The sequence below is a fragment of the Euphorbia lathyris genome, chromosome 1, assembly GCF_963576675.1.
Source record: "Euphorbia lathyris chromosome 1, ddEupLath1.1, whole genome shotgun sequence".
Classification (NCBI taxonomy): Eukaryota; Viridiplantae; Streptophyta; class Magnoliopsida; order Malpighiales; family Euphorbiaceae; genus Euphorbia; species Euphorbia lathyris.
In genome coordinates, this window is record NC_088910.1 from 97,514,258 (window position 1) to 97,531,053 (window position 16,796).

At 35.6% G+C, this 16,796-nt stretch overlaps 1 protein-coding gene across 1 annotated transcript; it reads right to left on the bottom strand.

The window, feature by feature from the left end:
* Window positions 1-1,115: 1,115 nt before the first annotated feature.
* Window positions 1,116-6,113, bottom strand: LOC136208271 (putative methylesterase 11, chloroplastic). Its single transcript, XM_065999081.1, has 5 exons — window positions 5,538-6,113; window positions 4,108-4,344; window positions 2,978-3,121; window positions 2,317-2,448; window positions 1,116-1,757 (listed from the first exon to the last, which is right to left on the bottom strand). The coding sequence occupies exons 1-5, from the start codon at window positions 5,892-5,894 to the stop codon at window positions 1,479-1,481; spliced, it is 1,149 nt and encodes a 382-aa protein (XP_065855153.1). The 5' UTR covers window positions 5,895-6,113; the 3' UTR covers window positions 1,116-1,478.
* Between the last annotated feature and the right edge of the window lie 10,683 nt (window positions 6,114-16,796).

Sequence of the window (16,796 nt, forward strand, 5' to 3'; positions counted from 1 at the left end):
TTTAAGGTTTTTAGGGAAGTACCAATTTAGGCTCAACGTCTAAAATAGGCTTAACATTTGCAACATAATATCAATTTAGGCTTAACGTTTATAATATAGCATCAATTTAGGCTTCACGTACAAAACAACACCAATATAGGCTTAACGTTTACAAAATAATACGAATTTAAACTTAACGTTTACAAAATATATCCAATTTAAACTAAACGTCACAACTAAATTAACCATATTATATTCTTTTCCTATTAACTTTATATGTTATCTTTTTATTTAGTTCTATTTTCTTATTTATTATAATACAATTAATTAGTATTCTTGCCCATTAAGATCTTATATTTGTTTTTCATCAACCATTTCATGACTCCTAAATTCCATGGCTCATGTAATATATGCAAACTAAAAGTAATTTAATATCCACAATATTTCGAACACTAGTTAAATATTGTGGATATTCAATTACTTTTAGTTTGCATATATTACATGAGTAATGAAATTTAGTAGTCATGAAATGGTTGATGAAAAACAAATATAAGATCTGAATGGACAAGAATACTAATTAATTGTATTATAATAAATAAGAATATAGAACTAAATAAAAAGATAACATATAAAGTTAATATGGTAAGAATATAATATGATTAATTTAATTATGTCGTTTAGCTTAAATTGTATATATTTTGTAAACGTTAAGCTTAAATTCGTATTATTTTATAAACGTTAAGCCTATATTGGTGCTATTTCGTACGTGGGGTCTAAATTAATGCTATATTGTAAACGTTAAGCCTAAATTGATATTATGTTGTAAACGTTAAGCCTATATTGGTGCTATTTTGAACGTTGAGCTTAAATTGGTACTTTCCAAAAAACCTTAAGCCTATTTTGGTACCTTATCCCTGAAATTTTCCATATAGACTTATAAATGAAAGAAGAAAGCGAAGCTCTACGCAATATGAATAAATTCCAAATAAGCAACTGTAAAGTAAAAAACACACTTCATAATCTTCCTTGTTACTTTCGGCCTTGAAGCAGGCCTCTTAATTCAGTTTTGCAATCAAAGAAACATGTGCTCAAAGCAAAGAATTTCAACATGTATTATATTCAAATTCACCATTCCATGAAAACTGAGAACCAAAACCCTATTTTAATGGCAAAATTATAGTTTGAGTTCCATTCTTTTCTTTTCTTTTCTCGTTCAGACAGTGCTACTCAAAGTGAAGGTTTACTTCACTACCATAAATAAATTATAAGCATTCTCTCACCCAGTAAAACTGGAAAGCAGACCAAAACTACTTATGAAAAAAGATCGACGAGGAAGGATATAGACATCTTTAATGCTCTAACGAGATTTTCTACGGGAATTAAACACTTGATAACAACTTGTTTTAATCGCCCATGCATTTACACAACCCGGAAATCTTCTTTTAAATCCAAGGTAACCATGCCAATGAGGTTCTCTAGGCTAGGGACTCATCTAAGAATCAAGTTGAAGGGATCTTTGATATCTCAACCAATAGCTTGTGAAGGGCTTGAGGCTTTGAAAAAAAGGGTGAGTGATCAGCTCCTTTTAAACGAAATACCTTTTCCGGAGGGCTTGAGTTTATCATGCTTTCCTGTAGTGCAATTGGTATTGCATTATCTTCTGGAGTTTCTATATAAAACCGTCTAACTGTTCCATGTTTCATGTCTGAAAGACAAAGCTTCTCTAAAACTGGGGCAAACGGGATAGGCCTCATTGAAACAGAGGCTAATGCAACATCCTGAGAACCAAAATATGAATGAAGGAATTAAGAGTAAGACAATGCCCACATATAAACAACCAAATCCTACAATCTGCTTGTGAGATTTTCAAAAAGGCTACATAAGGCAAAACATACGGGTCTCTAAACTTTTTCTCCAATATGAGCTAATGTCATGCTATCCAATCACATTTCGAAGTCTAATGTATGCTTTTATGTGCACATATATGTGCTCAAACTTATTTTTTAATCCATTTATCTAGAGGCCTATTCATGCTCAACTTCAAACCATGAAAACAAAAGATAAACCAGAGTCCCTTTCTATGAAATTTCTCAGAACCATAAATTCTTATCCCAATCTCTATTAATAAGGGATTTTTGGCCTGGAGAAATAATCCCCAGGATTTCATGTAGCACTAGATCAAAGGTAAGTTCTTTGATCTGTCTCAAAACACCAATGAAAACAAAAGCAAGTGTCAAGTACCTTTATCAAGAAAATAAAAGCCTTCGAACATGCATGATAACAAAGAATAAAGGTAAAGAACTTTCAAGAAATACTGCACATCAATTTTGGATGTACCTTGGCAGGACACTGATTGAACAGTAATTCTCTCAATAATGACTTGTCCAGCTCAATAGCAGTTGGAGGATGACCATTTCCATTTGCATACACAAATATCTGTGCCTGTTGCATCAAATCATTTGAGCCTGCCTGCAATCAAATTTTAATTAGTAAGAACAGAAGCGCAATATCACTGTACAGCTGAACTTTTTCAGCAATAACACATACATGTTTTCTGGAAAGCTGAGATAAAGAGTTCGATATCTGAATATGCCTAATGACTGATACAAACTGAAAGAATCTCTTCGCATTTTGATATAGTTAGTATTGATTAATCCTGGGGCAGGCGCATGCAAATGCATCCATAGAGAAACAAACAAACCTTAACTATCGGAATGGCTAGAGATAATCCTTTATAAGATTTATGAAAGAAGTGTTGCAATGTGCATGCAGACCAAGTTGGGGTAAAAATGAATTGGCTAAGCGAATTGGTAAGTCATTAGTTATATTTTTAGACGTAAGAGTCATTCCAACTTCGAAGCTCCTAATCAGCCATATTCTATCACCAAGTAAAGCAGAAATTTGATGAAGTGCAATTATTAAGGTACTCATATAGAAAGAAAAAAGAAATTTTAAAGAAAAGCAATTACATCGAGATTTGATGGAGAAAAGGGTAAACCTGTTGTGAGAACATATCAAGAGTGCTCTGTCCAGTAGTCAGCATTGCTGCAGCAATGAAAACGGCCTTTGAAATTCTAGAAGGAAACAACTCCATTGCATATGATATACAAGCACCACCGAAATCGTGCCCCACCAAAATCACCTGCATAATTTAGCACAATAATGCATCTTAAGAAAAATGTACTGCTAGTAACATGCTTTCAGTTTCAAAGTGTACACATCATGTCAAAAATGTAAGTTTCTAGGCTAAGAGAGTGTTTGGAAACCCCATTTTGGGTGTAATGCAATTCAATTCTATTTCTTCATATGCCATATTGGAAAAAAAAAATACAAGAAATGAATCCTCTCATATTTAGAAGTAGCTTGTGAGAATTCAATGGAGAGTGGTTTATGGAGGACATGTTGGATCATTTAGCAATTGGATTCTTGTATACTAAAAATAATTTCCAAAGATAGGAAATGATAAAGCAAATGAATTGAATTGAATCTAGCAAGGAAATTCAATTCTATTCTTGCATGGAAGTTGTTCCAAACAATGGATAAAAGAAAGAAGAGTCAACATTAGTGTTGCTTTGATGTCAAAAGAGAAAAGTGTGAATTGATATACACCTCCCATTTCAAATTGGAAAACAAAGTGATCAACTTAGATTCTATTAAGCATTCAAAAGACATTAGTCTTGAATAAAAAGAGTTTCAATTAAAGTTTCTATGCTATAAATATAATTGGCACTTAAGGATTGAGTGGAGGAAAACTGTACATTAATTCAACCCTGAGTGTTCAATCTTCAGTAAACAGAGTTCCAGGTAAAGCTTCTATCTACAATTAGAAAATTGGCACTTAAAGGTTTGGGGTGGAAGAAAACTATATATCAGATCAAGACAAGTACTAGAACCTAGAGGTGTACAAGCAGCTATCCTGTAAGAAAGCAAGTGTCACATTTTACAGTCAAGTGAAGCATACCTACGATCATACTATTCAATTAAATGTGTACACCTAAAAAAACAGCTCCAATAAATACTAATAGTTGATGATACACATAAAAAATTTGATCAAATAATCTGACATCGACTGCAAGCAGAAAAATAGCACATAAGAAAGAGATGAGGTACAAAGAAAAGGAAAGGAACCTTCTCCCCATCAGGAAGCTTTTCAAGAAAATCAGTAAGGGGTTCCACATATTGAGAAAGACTGGTAATGCCATTTGTATCAAAAGAATGAACGCCAGAGCCAGTTAATTCCATGGTGGTAACTCTGAAACCACCCTCTTCTAGAAGTGCTATTGTTTTGTACCAACACCAGGCACCGAAGCCTCCCCCATGTACAAGGACAAAATGATTAGTATCAAGATCTTCAAGCTTGAAATCCTGTTGATAAGAAAAGTAGTTAGAAAGACATTAAATCTGACAGCAAAAGCAACAAAAAGTGGAGTATTTTATTGAAAAATTTCACGATTCATATAACATAGTAAGACACAGAAGTAACAGGAAGGATCCGAAATCACATGGTATAATTTGTTTGTAGGATAATCCAAGAAGGTTAAAAGCATTCCTGGAATGATCAGATTACATGATATCATGCTTAGTCCATCATAACTTTTGAATTGAATACAAGACTTTAGATCCTCTATTAGTTTGACTAATGATCTTCTTGGTTTTTCTTAAGCTTTATTTCAATTTCTTTCCCAGATTTTTACTATGCATTGCGTTCATTTATGCATCAGAAAATGAGAAAATATTCTACTAGCATATACTGACACACATGCATGAACAAGAACCAAACAACATTTGCGACTAGAATATAAATTTGACCCATAAACATATTAATTAAAGGAGCTAACACAGTTTGAAGTGCCTTGAAACTAGGTATACAACAGTTTCTAAAACTACTCCTCAATAAATCCATAAATCAAGTTAATACTGCTTGAATTGACTTTTGATGAGAGAGATATAAACATGTAGCATTTAATGAGAGAAAAGAGAGACTAAAACTGGAAAGCTCCTGTAACAGTCTGGCATCACAAAAAGGCATGATAAACAAAATACCAAAATTAGCCAAATTAATTTTCTGAAAGCTTCATGCATCTGTATATAATTTAATCCCCGCAAAGAAAACCCTAAAAACTTTTTTCCAAAACAAAAATAAAAGACAAACAGGATGAGAGATAAATAAAACCATTACGGGCAGAGGGGGAAAACACAATTAGGATAAAAAAACTACAATAATTACAGTAGAGGCCAAATGCAAGCTACTAAATTTACCCTCCAATCAATCCTTTATGATAACTTCATAATAGGAAAGAAAACAGATCATTAAACGCCATAATTGACCATATCAGGGAACATCATTAATTTTTTTCTAAGAAATCGAAAAAAAGAAGAAGAAAAACTTAAGCAACCAATCAAAATAGAACCAAATATATAACGCAATTACAAATTCTTCAATTTCTTCCAGTTAACAGTCACATAATCCACAAACACGAAACCTATTGATTACCGAAATCAACAAAACCATCTCTGTCTCCGTACAAAAACTAAAGGAGGCGCAGAAAGAAGCAGACCTGGTTAACAAGCTGGTGAGGCTGCAGCAAAGGGTCAGTAAGCGACCGGGCTCTCGAACTGGAGCTCCGAGGCAACTGGTTTTTCTTAGACCCGGAATTATTCGGGTACCGTAACGAAGCCGAGCGATCAAAAGGCAAGGAAGCAGAGCCGTTGTCTTGCTGATGCTGCCTGAAAAGAATTGCAGCAGCCAAAGCCTGCTCCTGAATCAATGATTCAGTGCTGTCTTTGCGGGTTGATCGGATCCGAGTCCAACGGTTACTGGAGTTGGGCAAGGATTGCGGGTTACCGGATACACGCTTTATCGGTTTCTTCTTCTTCACAGTTTTAGGAGCGAAACAAGTGCAGAGATTGCCCATTGCTGGTTCATGTAGATAGAAGCTGTATCTACTTATATTGATTATATATGTAAACAGTGCATACGTTAGTAATTAGAAATGAAGGGTGGCCGGAGTGGTGGTGAAGATGACGGCTGGAGTGGTGGCAAGTGAGAGCGTTTTAGGAAAGGCGTTCTTATAGGAACGGGAAGTTGCAAATTCATGACAAAGATGCCTTCTTGTTGGGCATTGTGTGCTTTTTCATTTTGCTTTCTTTTTTCCCTATTATTTTACTCATTTAATTTTCTACTGTTATTTTTGTTTTTATTATATGAAATATATTTTTGTGTTATTAAAGGTCAAACTAATTATATTGGAACGAAGTTTCATGCTTGGACTATATTATTAATATTATACATATTGTTTTTAATTTTCTACCGAATTTTATATAATGTAGAACCGCAATATACTTTTATTTCGTCCACATTTGGGTTTTGTTTAGTCAAATTTTAATCCTATGGAGCCATATAATTATATAATTTTCAGGTAAAACACATTTATAGATCTTCAAATTTTAGTTTTTAAATAAAAAATAAAAAACAGTAAAGAGAAAAAAAATGAATGAATGAAAAATAAAAATGTGTCGTTTGGTTCACACAATCGAATAGAATAGATATTTTAGGAATGAAATAGAAAAGAATAGAATAGAATTCTATTCCTTAGGAATAATTATTTATATTGGGCTAAAAGAATGAAATAATTTGGAATAACTAGTTTTGTAAATCAAAATACATCTTTACCCTCAAATGTAATTTATTAGTTATTTTAAATTTTAATTATAACAAAAAATTATTCAAATATATATTAGTTCAGAAAAAATATAAAAAACGGTAAAAAAATACGAGAAACACAAAAAAAAAACGTGAAAACTAACAAAAAAAAAAGTAAAAACAAAAAAAGTGGAAAATTATGAAAACATGAAAATACAAAAAAAACAAAAAAAAAATATATGTGCAAAGATAAAATTTAAAAAAACCAAGGAGAGTCGTGGAAAACTGTGAAAATGTGAAAAACAGTAAAAACTTGATAAACTATAAAAATATAAAAGTACAAAAATTGTAGAAAAATCCAAGAAAACACGAAAATGCAAAAAAAAAAAAAACAGAAAAACACACATAAAATGTGAAAAAATATGAAAAACATGAAAATATAGTATGAAAAAACACAAAAAACGGTTAAAAACACAAAAACACAAAAACATGAAAAAATCGAAAAAAACAAAATCGTGAAAAAATTGAAAAAACAAAAACGTCGAAAACATGAAAATATGAAAAACATTTTTAATGTTACACATAAAAAACGTGAAAAAAGCGTTTAAAACCTTTTTTCATGTTTTTGTGTTTTTGGCGTTTCACATTTTTTAAGTTTTTTTTTTGTGTTTTTCATGTTTTTCGGGTTTTTTCTATTTCTCACGTTTTTGTGGTTTTCACATTTTTTGTTTTTCGGTTTTTTTTCATGTTTTTCGGTTTTTTTTTCTTGTTTTTCACGTTTTCTTCTTCGTTTTCGTGCTTTTTTTCCGATTTTTTTTTTCAGTTTCCACGTTTTTGTGTTTTCGAGGTTTTTTTCCGTTTTTTCACGGTTCTTGTTTTTCACGTTTTTGTATTTTTCATCATCACTTTTCCGTCTTATTCATGTTTTTTTATATTTTTCTCATTTTTCACGTTTTCGTGTTTTCTAACGTTTTTGCTTTTTTTTGTATTTTTCACGTTTTTTTTTGTATTTTCCGTGCTTTGTCACTTTTTCATGTTATTCACGTATTTCTAGTTTTTTTTGTGTTTTTCATGTTTTCGTATTTTTTCGTGCTTTGTGTTTGTAATGTTTTCATATTTTTTTGCATTTTTTTATCTTTTTCCCTGTTTTTCACATTTTTTAGGATATAAATTATGGATTTGTCAAATTTTATAGGATTTGATAAATTGGCTCGAGGGTGATTTTAGAAATGAAGGATGACATTGACTAAGAATAGCAATTCTTAGATTGAATCAAGGAATCTCTATTATTTCATTTATGGAATACACATTCCATGGAATAGCTATTCCACGCAAAAAAAAGTTGAACCAAATGTAGGAATAGCTATTCTATTATCTCTCTATTCCATGAACCAAACGAGCCCAAATAGTTAGTCAAATGGACTAGCCAAATTTAGCTAGAGTAAATGACTAGTCATATATTTTAGAGAATAATGTCATATTGTTGAAGTACTCCACTCTCTAAACTGCTAATTAAATTTGATAATTTAGAGAGCAATGTCACCTTTTTTTTGGATAGAAATGTCATATCTCATTTCATTAACTTCAAAGGTACAAAATACAACACAAAAATAAACCCATACATGCTAGAGCTAGTATAAGATCCACAAAGGGAAGAAAAATGACTATAAAGAGCAATAAAAGACTACAACGAGCAATAATAACCATAAAAGGTACAAATACAACAAACATAGAAATCATATTCTTCTCGTAAGTCAAATCCCGTTGAAAAAACGTTGTAATCCATGCTTCATCATTTAGGCTCCTCTGGACGTTCGGATCTGAGTTCTTTCTGTTTTTGCAACCATGCAGATCTATAGATCTACGGACAAGATGAAGCTTTTCCGCTCTTGCTAAGACCGAAAAAAGACTAAAAGAAAGAAGTATAGCGAACAGTTGTAGATCTGACGGAAATAGAAGTTCAAGAAGATATATAGATTTCAAACTAACAAGAAAAAGTAATTTGAACCTAAAACAAAGACTAAAACATAAATTGGAAGCTTCCTTCTTCCTCCTCTAACTAGACCTGTTTAGAGAGCTACAATAGAGAAAGTAACGGTGACGATAGTGGTAAAGACGGGATCTGAGAAGAAAAAAGGAAAAAATGAGAAGAAAGGTAGAGAGAAGGAGGAGAGTCTCTCTCTAAAATTTTCCCCTCAATTCCAGCGTAATACTCTTAGACAATAGAAAATGCAAGTTGGATAAATGAAAAGGAAAGGCCAAGATTTGAAAGATCTTTGAGAGCAATGTCACCTTATTAGAGATGCTCTTAGGAATTTACTCTTAAGCAAGAAAATTCGTCTGGCCACTGCGTTTAAGGATGTGATTTAGAGCGGGCGTGTGGGAAATGCATTTTCCATCTCCGTTTTCCGATTAGTCGGGGATTCTCCGTCTCCATCCCCGCGAGTTAGACAATGACATATTTATCTCATTCCCATCCCGCGAGATCCACATTTCCCATTTATAGATGTTCCAAAAACCTTATCTTTATTCCTCATTTCCCATTCCTCATGAGAAATTACTATTTATGTATCAATTTTTTTTAGTAAAGTCTAAAATTTTTAAGAACCAGTAGTTAATAATATCAAATATCAACAACCATTCTCAAATTTCCAAACCACAAAAAACTAAAAATTGAAAACAACAAATCACCTAATTAAAATATACTTAAATCATAAGATCTTAATACTATGATACCAATTTTTAGTTTTTTCAGGTAGAAATAAAATAAATAACGAAACTAATAAAATTAGAGAATCTACATTTCCACTTTAATTATAATTTTATTATTGATATTGTTTGTTGGTTCTTTTTGAACCATAAACAATAAACCTATATATAGGTCAATATTTAGTTACTAACTTATTTAGTAGCTATTAACTGTAGTGACTCTTAATTTATTTATTACATATTAATTTTAGTAACTATACTAATTAAAATATATTAAATATTTTTTCATAACTACTAAATCAAAAATAACTAACTATTAAACTTTGAATACGTCCTAATATTTGTAAGAGTTTTCAAATACATGTTACTCAAATTTTAGGATAATTAATTTATTAGTCCCTATATTTTGACAAAGCACATTGTTTAGTCCATGTATTTTCAAAAATACACGGTAAAGTCCCTAACGTTTTTCTCGGTGAACTGTTTAGTCCCTAACGTTTTTCTCAGTGAACTATTTAGTCCCTGTTGTTAGACTCTCATGAAGATTCTGTTAGTCAATTTGGATTTGCATTCTTCTTTTTCTTTATTTTCCTTTCCTTTAAACTCTAATGCGTCTGAAATCAACTTTGAGTGTTCTTCTTCTTGATTTTCTTCTTAATCGTTCAAATTTGTAAGCATTGGGTCTGTTCTTTTTCTTGTTCTCTATACAAATAGCTTCTTCTTCTTCTATATTGGATTTTCTCTTCTGAAGTTTGAAGGTAAATAGTAAAGGGTAATTTAGTCATTTCCGAAATCATAAACGGTAAAAAATCTAACAAACAGACGAAAAGACTAAACAGTTCACTGAGAAAAAGGTTAGGGACCTTACCATGTGTTTTTAAAAATACAAGGACTAAACAATGTGTTTTGTCAAAATATAGGGACTAATAAATTAATTACCCCAAATTTTAATAGACAATTAAGGCACATAGCACATGTATCTTCTTGTAAACTGATAACTGGTGATGAACTTTCAACCGGATTCCTTCCCTGCGAGGGGCGTCGTTGGGTTCGATGGGGGGAAGCTCCGATGCCAAAGTCAGTATAAGTATAGTGAATAAACTGTATTGACAAAGTAGGGTTTAGGGCGATAATGTGTGTGTACCTCAATAGCTTGGGATGCAAGCTATTTATAGTCATGTAGTCGTAACTCCTAGAAACTAGAGGGTCTCCATTAATACCTCATTAATGGCGGTTACTGATCTCCTTCAAGTATGACTGTTAGCTCATTAATGGGTTATTAGTTGCTTTTATTGGGAATCGACTGTAACCGTTCGATGGGCGGATCGAGGCATGATGGCGGATCTCCCGTTGGTTTGACTACGGATGGCATGTGGCGAAATCTAGGTGATTCGCCACTTGGAAGGATTGCTCGATACGCCATTGCTTCCCGAATTGTGTGAATACGCGGTCGTTTTGGTAAATATCCTCTTTGATCCCGTAGGAAATATCTCGATGTTATCAGAAGCCCCCCAAAGTTCCGTTAAAGTCCTTTAGGGCTTTTGCAATTCCTGGCACGCCGTCATGATGAGTCGCATTAATTACCGCTCTGTTCGAGGCCATTCACTGCGCGACAGGTGTCCCGGACGCACAGCTCGAGGTAAGTGATGGTACCTTCTTCAACCTCTCTCTTTCTCTTTCTACCTCACTTGCTAATTTCCTCTCCATTTCGCTCGAGTTTTTTCAGAGCTTTTCCGGCATCAAGAATCTTCAAAGCTTCCGATTTCCATGTAACTGAACCTTCTCGTCCTGTTCTTGTTGTCATCTGGGTTATTATGAGTTCTTCTTCTGGCTCTACCATTGAACTCTTTGATTTGACCACTTCTTCTTAGCCTTTGTTTAGTTGGACCTCTTCCGAGAGTTCTAATTCCTCTGAAAGTACGCCTAGTTACGATTCATCTGAGTTGCGCAATTTGGTGAGGGAGAATAGGAATCGTTGCCCTCGTTTAATTAGAATCCAGAACCATTCCGCCGCTGTAGCTCATATTGCTCCGGCGATAGATCCTAGGACCCTTTCGGGGATGGAAGCTTCCCCTTCAACTCCGATTAGGAAAAATAAGCCTCGTGCAGAGATTACTTCATCTTGCATGAGCGCCGCGGATCTCGCGGATTTGGCGGATCGCTATCCGTGGATCAAAAATTACGAAACTGAGTTGGCGGCTGCCCATCAGCGACCCGCCTGTCCCCCTAAGGGATTCCTGTCCGTGTATAGCAGTCATATGGAGAGGGGATTCCGCCTTCCTCTTCCCCGGATGATGGCGAATATTTTGGAGTTCTTTGGGATCACAGTCTGCCAGCTGCATCCAAATGGCTGGTTGGACATAGCTCTAGATTGTTATTTAGCTTCGAATCTGGGGATAGTCTGTAATCCTCGTGTCTTCCGCTCTCTTCATAAACCTTCGAAGCGTCAAACCGAATCTTTCTATACTTTTGCCAAATTCAAGAATTATTCGCCTTTTTGCGACAAGATGTCGAACGTCCATCTCTGGGACGAAAAAATTTTCTTTGTTAAGGTGAAAGAGGGCGAACCTTTGGGATTCCCATTGAATTGGAACGCCAATCCTCAACACATAGCTGGGGACTTGCGTATACTGACAGACAGTGATGAGAAAGTGGCGGATCTCCTGAAGAGCATCAAGACGGATGCTTGGACATATGCCGATGCTCTGGAATTCATGATGAATGACATTCCTCTGGTCCGCCGCGTGGGGGATGTGATTACTTATGCAAAGTTTACACAACTTGACGAAGGTAACTTTGTTTCTTCCTTGAACCTTGATTATTATCTTTTGTTCCCTTGTCAGGGGTTTGTCTGAGGCCAGTCGCGCCCTTGTAGAGAAGCATAAAAAACAGAAGGTGTTGGAGGCCTAGAAAGATGCGCAGGTGGCGGATCCCAGTAGGAGCTCCGGGAAACGCCCTGCGGAGGGTGCCACGAATCCACCTCTTAAGAAGAAGAGATCAACCGCTGCTAGCGGAGAGAAATTACTGGTGGATGCCATGAAAGCTGGGAGGCCTAGGACGGATCTGGTGCAGGTATGTTTACTTTACCGCTCTTCTCCCTTCTACTATGGGTCCTGATTTTGGCCTTTCTTTTTTTTTTGCGTAGGTGGTTAAGCCCGACTTGGGGGGATATTGGCTCGCCAAGTATGGTGATAAAGGGTCCCTGGGGAACGAGTCAGTTATCAATGACCTTGACGAAGCACTTGGTCAACTCGGCGAAGTGCGAGAGAGTTAAAACAAGTTCTCCGGATCAGCCCACGCCAAGATGGGGAAAAGGGATCTCCTTTCGATAAGCTTTATTTTCCTCATTTTACATTTTTGGATGAAAGGGTGATCTCTTTTGGGGAGATTTTATTTTTAAATCGCCCTTTGCTTTGCCAGGCGTATACGCACATGCGTGCTATGGAGGCGGATCTACTTCAAGGGGTGGCGGATAAGGTCACCATAAAAAGACTTGAGAAAGAAGTTGTCGTTGCCAATACAAATGCTGTTGCCACCATTGCCCTTAATAAAATCAAAGACGAGGAGATCCGCAGCTTGAAGGAAAAGATGGAGGAAGACGCCAAGAACCATAAAGCCGCCCTATCGAATTCGGAGATTATGGCGGGTAACCGTGCTTATTACTATGGCGAGCGGATCATGGCCTATGTTAGGCTTACCTACCCCGAGATTGATTTTGTGGATCCGAAATACGTCGTTCCTGAGGTTGAGGATTGCATTAGGTATGATAGGATACCGAACGTTAAGGATTTTATCCGTGATCAAATTCGAAAGGAGCTGAACGGGTCGGGCGAGGAGAGCAAGCCTGTAGTAGACCTTGAATTGGATGATCCGTCCGCCAGCGAAGCATCCAAAGAGGCAGATGATAAAGCAAATACGCAGTGATTGATTGTACGGCTCCTCAGGCGGGAATTGTCATTACGGGGAGTGAGGTTCATCCAGAGAGTGCATCTTTAGAGAAAGACGCTAAGGAGGATACCACTGTGAATGTTTAGTTTCTTTGTGTAACTAAGTACAATTGTTATTTTTGATTTAATCCTTTTTCAACCATTGACTTTACTTTATGCTTTATATCTTTCAGCAAGTAAATTTCTAGGTTTTAGGACTTATTTTGTTGGTTCAAAGCAGGTGGCCAGCCGTACCTTGCGAGCCTTTTTGAAGGCTTTGAAGCTTTTGTTCCTTTTGAGGAAGTTAAGCTGCCTTAGGCGATCGATTTGCTTCCTATCTTTGAGGTGAATCGATCCGCCGCCAGGTCTTGAGACTCTTCTTTGGGAAGAGTATTTGAGAGTGTAAAGTTCTCACGTCTGAGAAATGTTTTAACTCTGTCTCTGACGGTGATCAATTAATTTCCTATCTTTGAGGTAAATTGATCCGCCACTGAGATTATTGTTCTCCTATCTTTGAGGAGAAGGTAGTTATGCCATGATGGCATTATTCTACCGTGGGAATGCGTTTGTTGCCTCCCCTTTTGAATCTGGAATATTTATATTGCTGCAAGAAAATACTTAAGATAGAATTTGCAAGAAAAAGTTTCTCTTTATTGAATGGCGATTCGCCTTATTACAGCAAATTGGTCTTATGTGTGAACCTCATTAAAACCTTTAACAAGAAAAACCACATGGGATAAAACCTTACTAAAGGAAAAAGAGTACTCAAGACCTTGGTTACATTTTATTCTCTGGCAAATTATTTGCGGAGGTTCTAAATATTCCACGTCTATGGCAATGTGTTCCCTTCCATATCCTGGATCTTAAAAGTGGCGGGTCCGATTTTGGTGACTATCTTGTATGGCCCCGTCCAGGTGATCCCCAACTTTCCTTTGCCCTCCATGGATTGAATTTTGTCCGCTTTCCGGAGCACTAGATCTCCTGGGTTTAGATCCACGAGCTTGGCGTGTCTGTCATGATATGCCGCGATCCTCTGTTTGTAGGCGGCCATTCGTACATACGCTTTCTCTCTTTTTGCTTCCAGTTGGTCGAGGCTTTCCCTCAACCTCTGGTCATTCTTGTCTTCGCAATAAAATAAGACTCTGTCGCTAGGGACCTGAATCTCAATGGGGATCACAGCTTCTACGCCATAGGAGAGGGCGAATGGTGATTCGCCTGTTGCTGTCCAAGGAGTGGTTCTGTATGCCCATAGGACATTCATTAGCTGATCCGCCCACTTTTTGTTATGCTCCCTGTTAAGCCCAAAATATACCTAAAATATCATTAATATTTATATCATTTTTATTACAAATTCGTGTTATTTATATCTGTTTAGATTACTTTTACTCTCGAATATCTTTCTTTCTTGCAAGGTACCTAAATATTTGGTAAAATCCAAATAGGAACGAAAAAGGATCTAAAACAGAAGAAAAACCCTACAAAAGGAGTCAAAGACGACGTAAATCGAAAGCACCAAGTCGAGGACACGAACGAAAGCAAAGAAACGGAAAACTCACCAAGCTGCGACCGCGAATCCACCACCCGCGACCGCGACACGCATGGTTTAGCCATTTCTCCCCTTCGTCCAACGTTCAACTTAATGCTACGTTATTCACGGTCGAGGATTCCTATCCTCGGTAAGTGCAGAAAATTTACCAAATGCATTTAACACATGCTGAAATCCAAGAAACGCGTTCGTTCAAGTGGATAAAGACGTCCTTTCACAACGGACACGACTCTTAACCAACGGATACATCACTTCAAACACAACCCTTCAACATCTATAAATAAAGAGTTGATGTTGAGAAAAAATGCAATGAAATGTTATAATATAGATATAGAATCAGAGCGTAGAACTTATGTCTAAGTTCTAAGTAAAACATTTCGAGAGTTAGAAATTAGATTCTGTACAAAACAAGATGAGGTACACATATTGTTTATAGTTTAATTACAACTCAGTAGCGTTTAGACATTGTTCCAGTTTTAGTTTGCATCATGGTAGTGGCCGACCGAATCCCTATTACGAAGTTACAGCGAGAAGATTGAGTAGAGTGTTCGCCCCTGAGCCTGACAACCTCTTAGGAAACCCAAGGAAAGGAACCGATCAAGCCGTTCACTTGCACGCCCTCGAAGAACTCGATGCTCCTTGTTCTCTGTAAACTTGTATCGATTTATATTTCATCTAATAAAGTCCGTTCTATTCGACAAATCGTTATGCAGCACTTATGGTAACCAATCCAATATAAGTGAGGCTGGTGTTTTCATTAATACGCAGTTGAATTCAAAATCATTACAAGGAAACTTTGTTGAACACTTAGGCAAATTATCATCTCGAAAGAGTTTTAATTTGAGTAAGGGCAACTATCCCGAAAGGGTTTTGTCGCGTTCAAAGCCAATTAATTAGAGGTTCCGTCATTTATTTCATCATCATAATTGATACAAAGTTTAAGTTGTTTTCTTTGCTTAATGCAAATGAATAAATTCATTCGTTTTTCTAAAAAGTTCTAAATGTTCCTGTTTTGTAAAATTCACCCTTAAAATCAGAAGATCTTTCAAACAATCGATATATTCTAAATATAAAATCTTATTCCAGCATTTTCAAGTATTCAAAGTTCACAAACTCAATTAAACAATTTCCTAAATTCAATTAGACAAATTTCACTTTTCATTTACATTCAATAGTAAATCTAACAAGTTCGAAATTAACAGATTCAAAAATAAGTTTTTCGTTAAAAAACGTATCCCTGTGGGATCGATATTTTTATTACTACAAGCGAAACCGTGCACTTGCGGAAATCGCTCAACAAGTTTTTGGCGCCGTTGCCAGGGATACGCCAAAATTTTTGACAAAATTTTTTTCGTATTTTATTTTCGAATCTAGGTTTACACATTATTTTTATATTTTATTTATTTTCAGTTATATAACATATTTGTTTTCAATTTTGTTTTGAAGGTAGTTTGGCTCGTGTAACAATTTCAAGTTCATGCGCAGTTCGCGAAGTTCGGGCACACCACCAGACCCTCTTGATCCAGAAATTGAAAGAACACTTGAGAAAAACAACAAAAACAACAAAAACAAAGACAAAACACCCTTAAAAACCAAAGTAGTCCAGCCAGAAAATATGGCCGATCCACCGACACTTATGGATTATGCTAGGCCAGGAATGGCCGGTGTAACTAATAGTGTAGTTAGACCCCGTATAAACGCAAATCAATTTGAAATTAAGCCTGCTTTGCTTAATATGTTGCAAAACAACGTAACGTTTTATGGACTACCTAACGAAAACCCTAATGCACATTTGACAAATTTCTTAGAAATTTGTGATACTTTTAAAATTACTGATGTAACAGCCGAAGCAATCAAACTTCGCCTCTTTCCTTTCACTTTAAAGGATAAGGCAAAAATTTGGTTAACTTCTATGCCTGCTGCAACATTTGAAACTTGGGACCAATTAGCCCAAGCATTTTTATCAAAATATTTTCCCTTAGCAAAAACCGCA

What these genes read in the sequence shown, in the direction of transcription:
- LOC136208271 (XM_065999081.1), bottom strand. Translation starts at nt 5,894, where the DNA reads ATGGGCAATCTCTGCACTTGTTTCGCTCCTAAAACTGTGAAGAAGAAG. An exon ending in CTCACCAGCTTGTTAACCAG is followed by an intron (nt 4,345 to 5,537) that starts GTCTGCTTCTTT and finishes TCTTATCAACAG; the next exon opens with GATTTCAAGCTTGAAGATCT. An exon ending in AGCTTCCTGATGGGGAGAAG is followed by an intron (nt 3,122 to 4,107) that starts GTTCCTTTCCTT and finishes TAAATTATGCAG; the next exon opens with GTGATTTTGGTGGGGCACGA.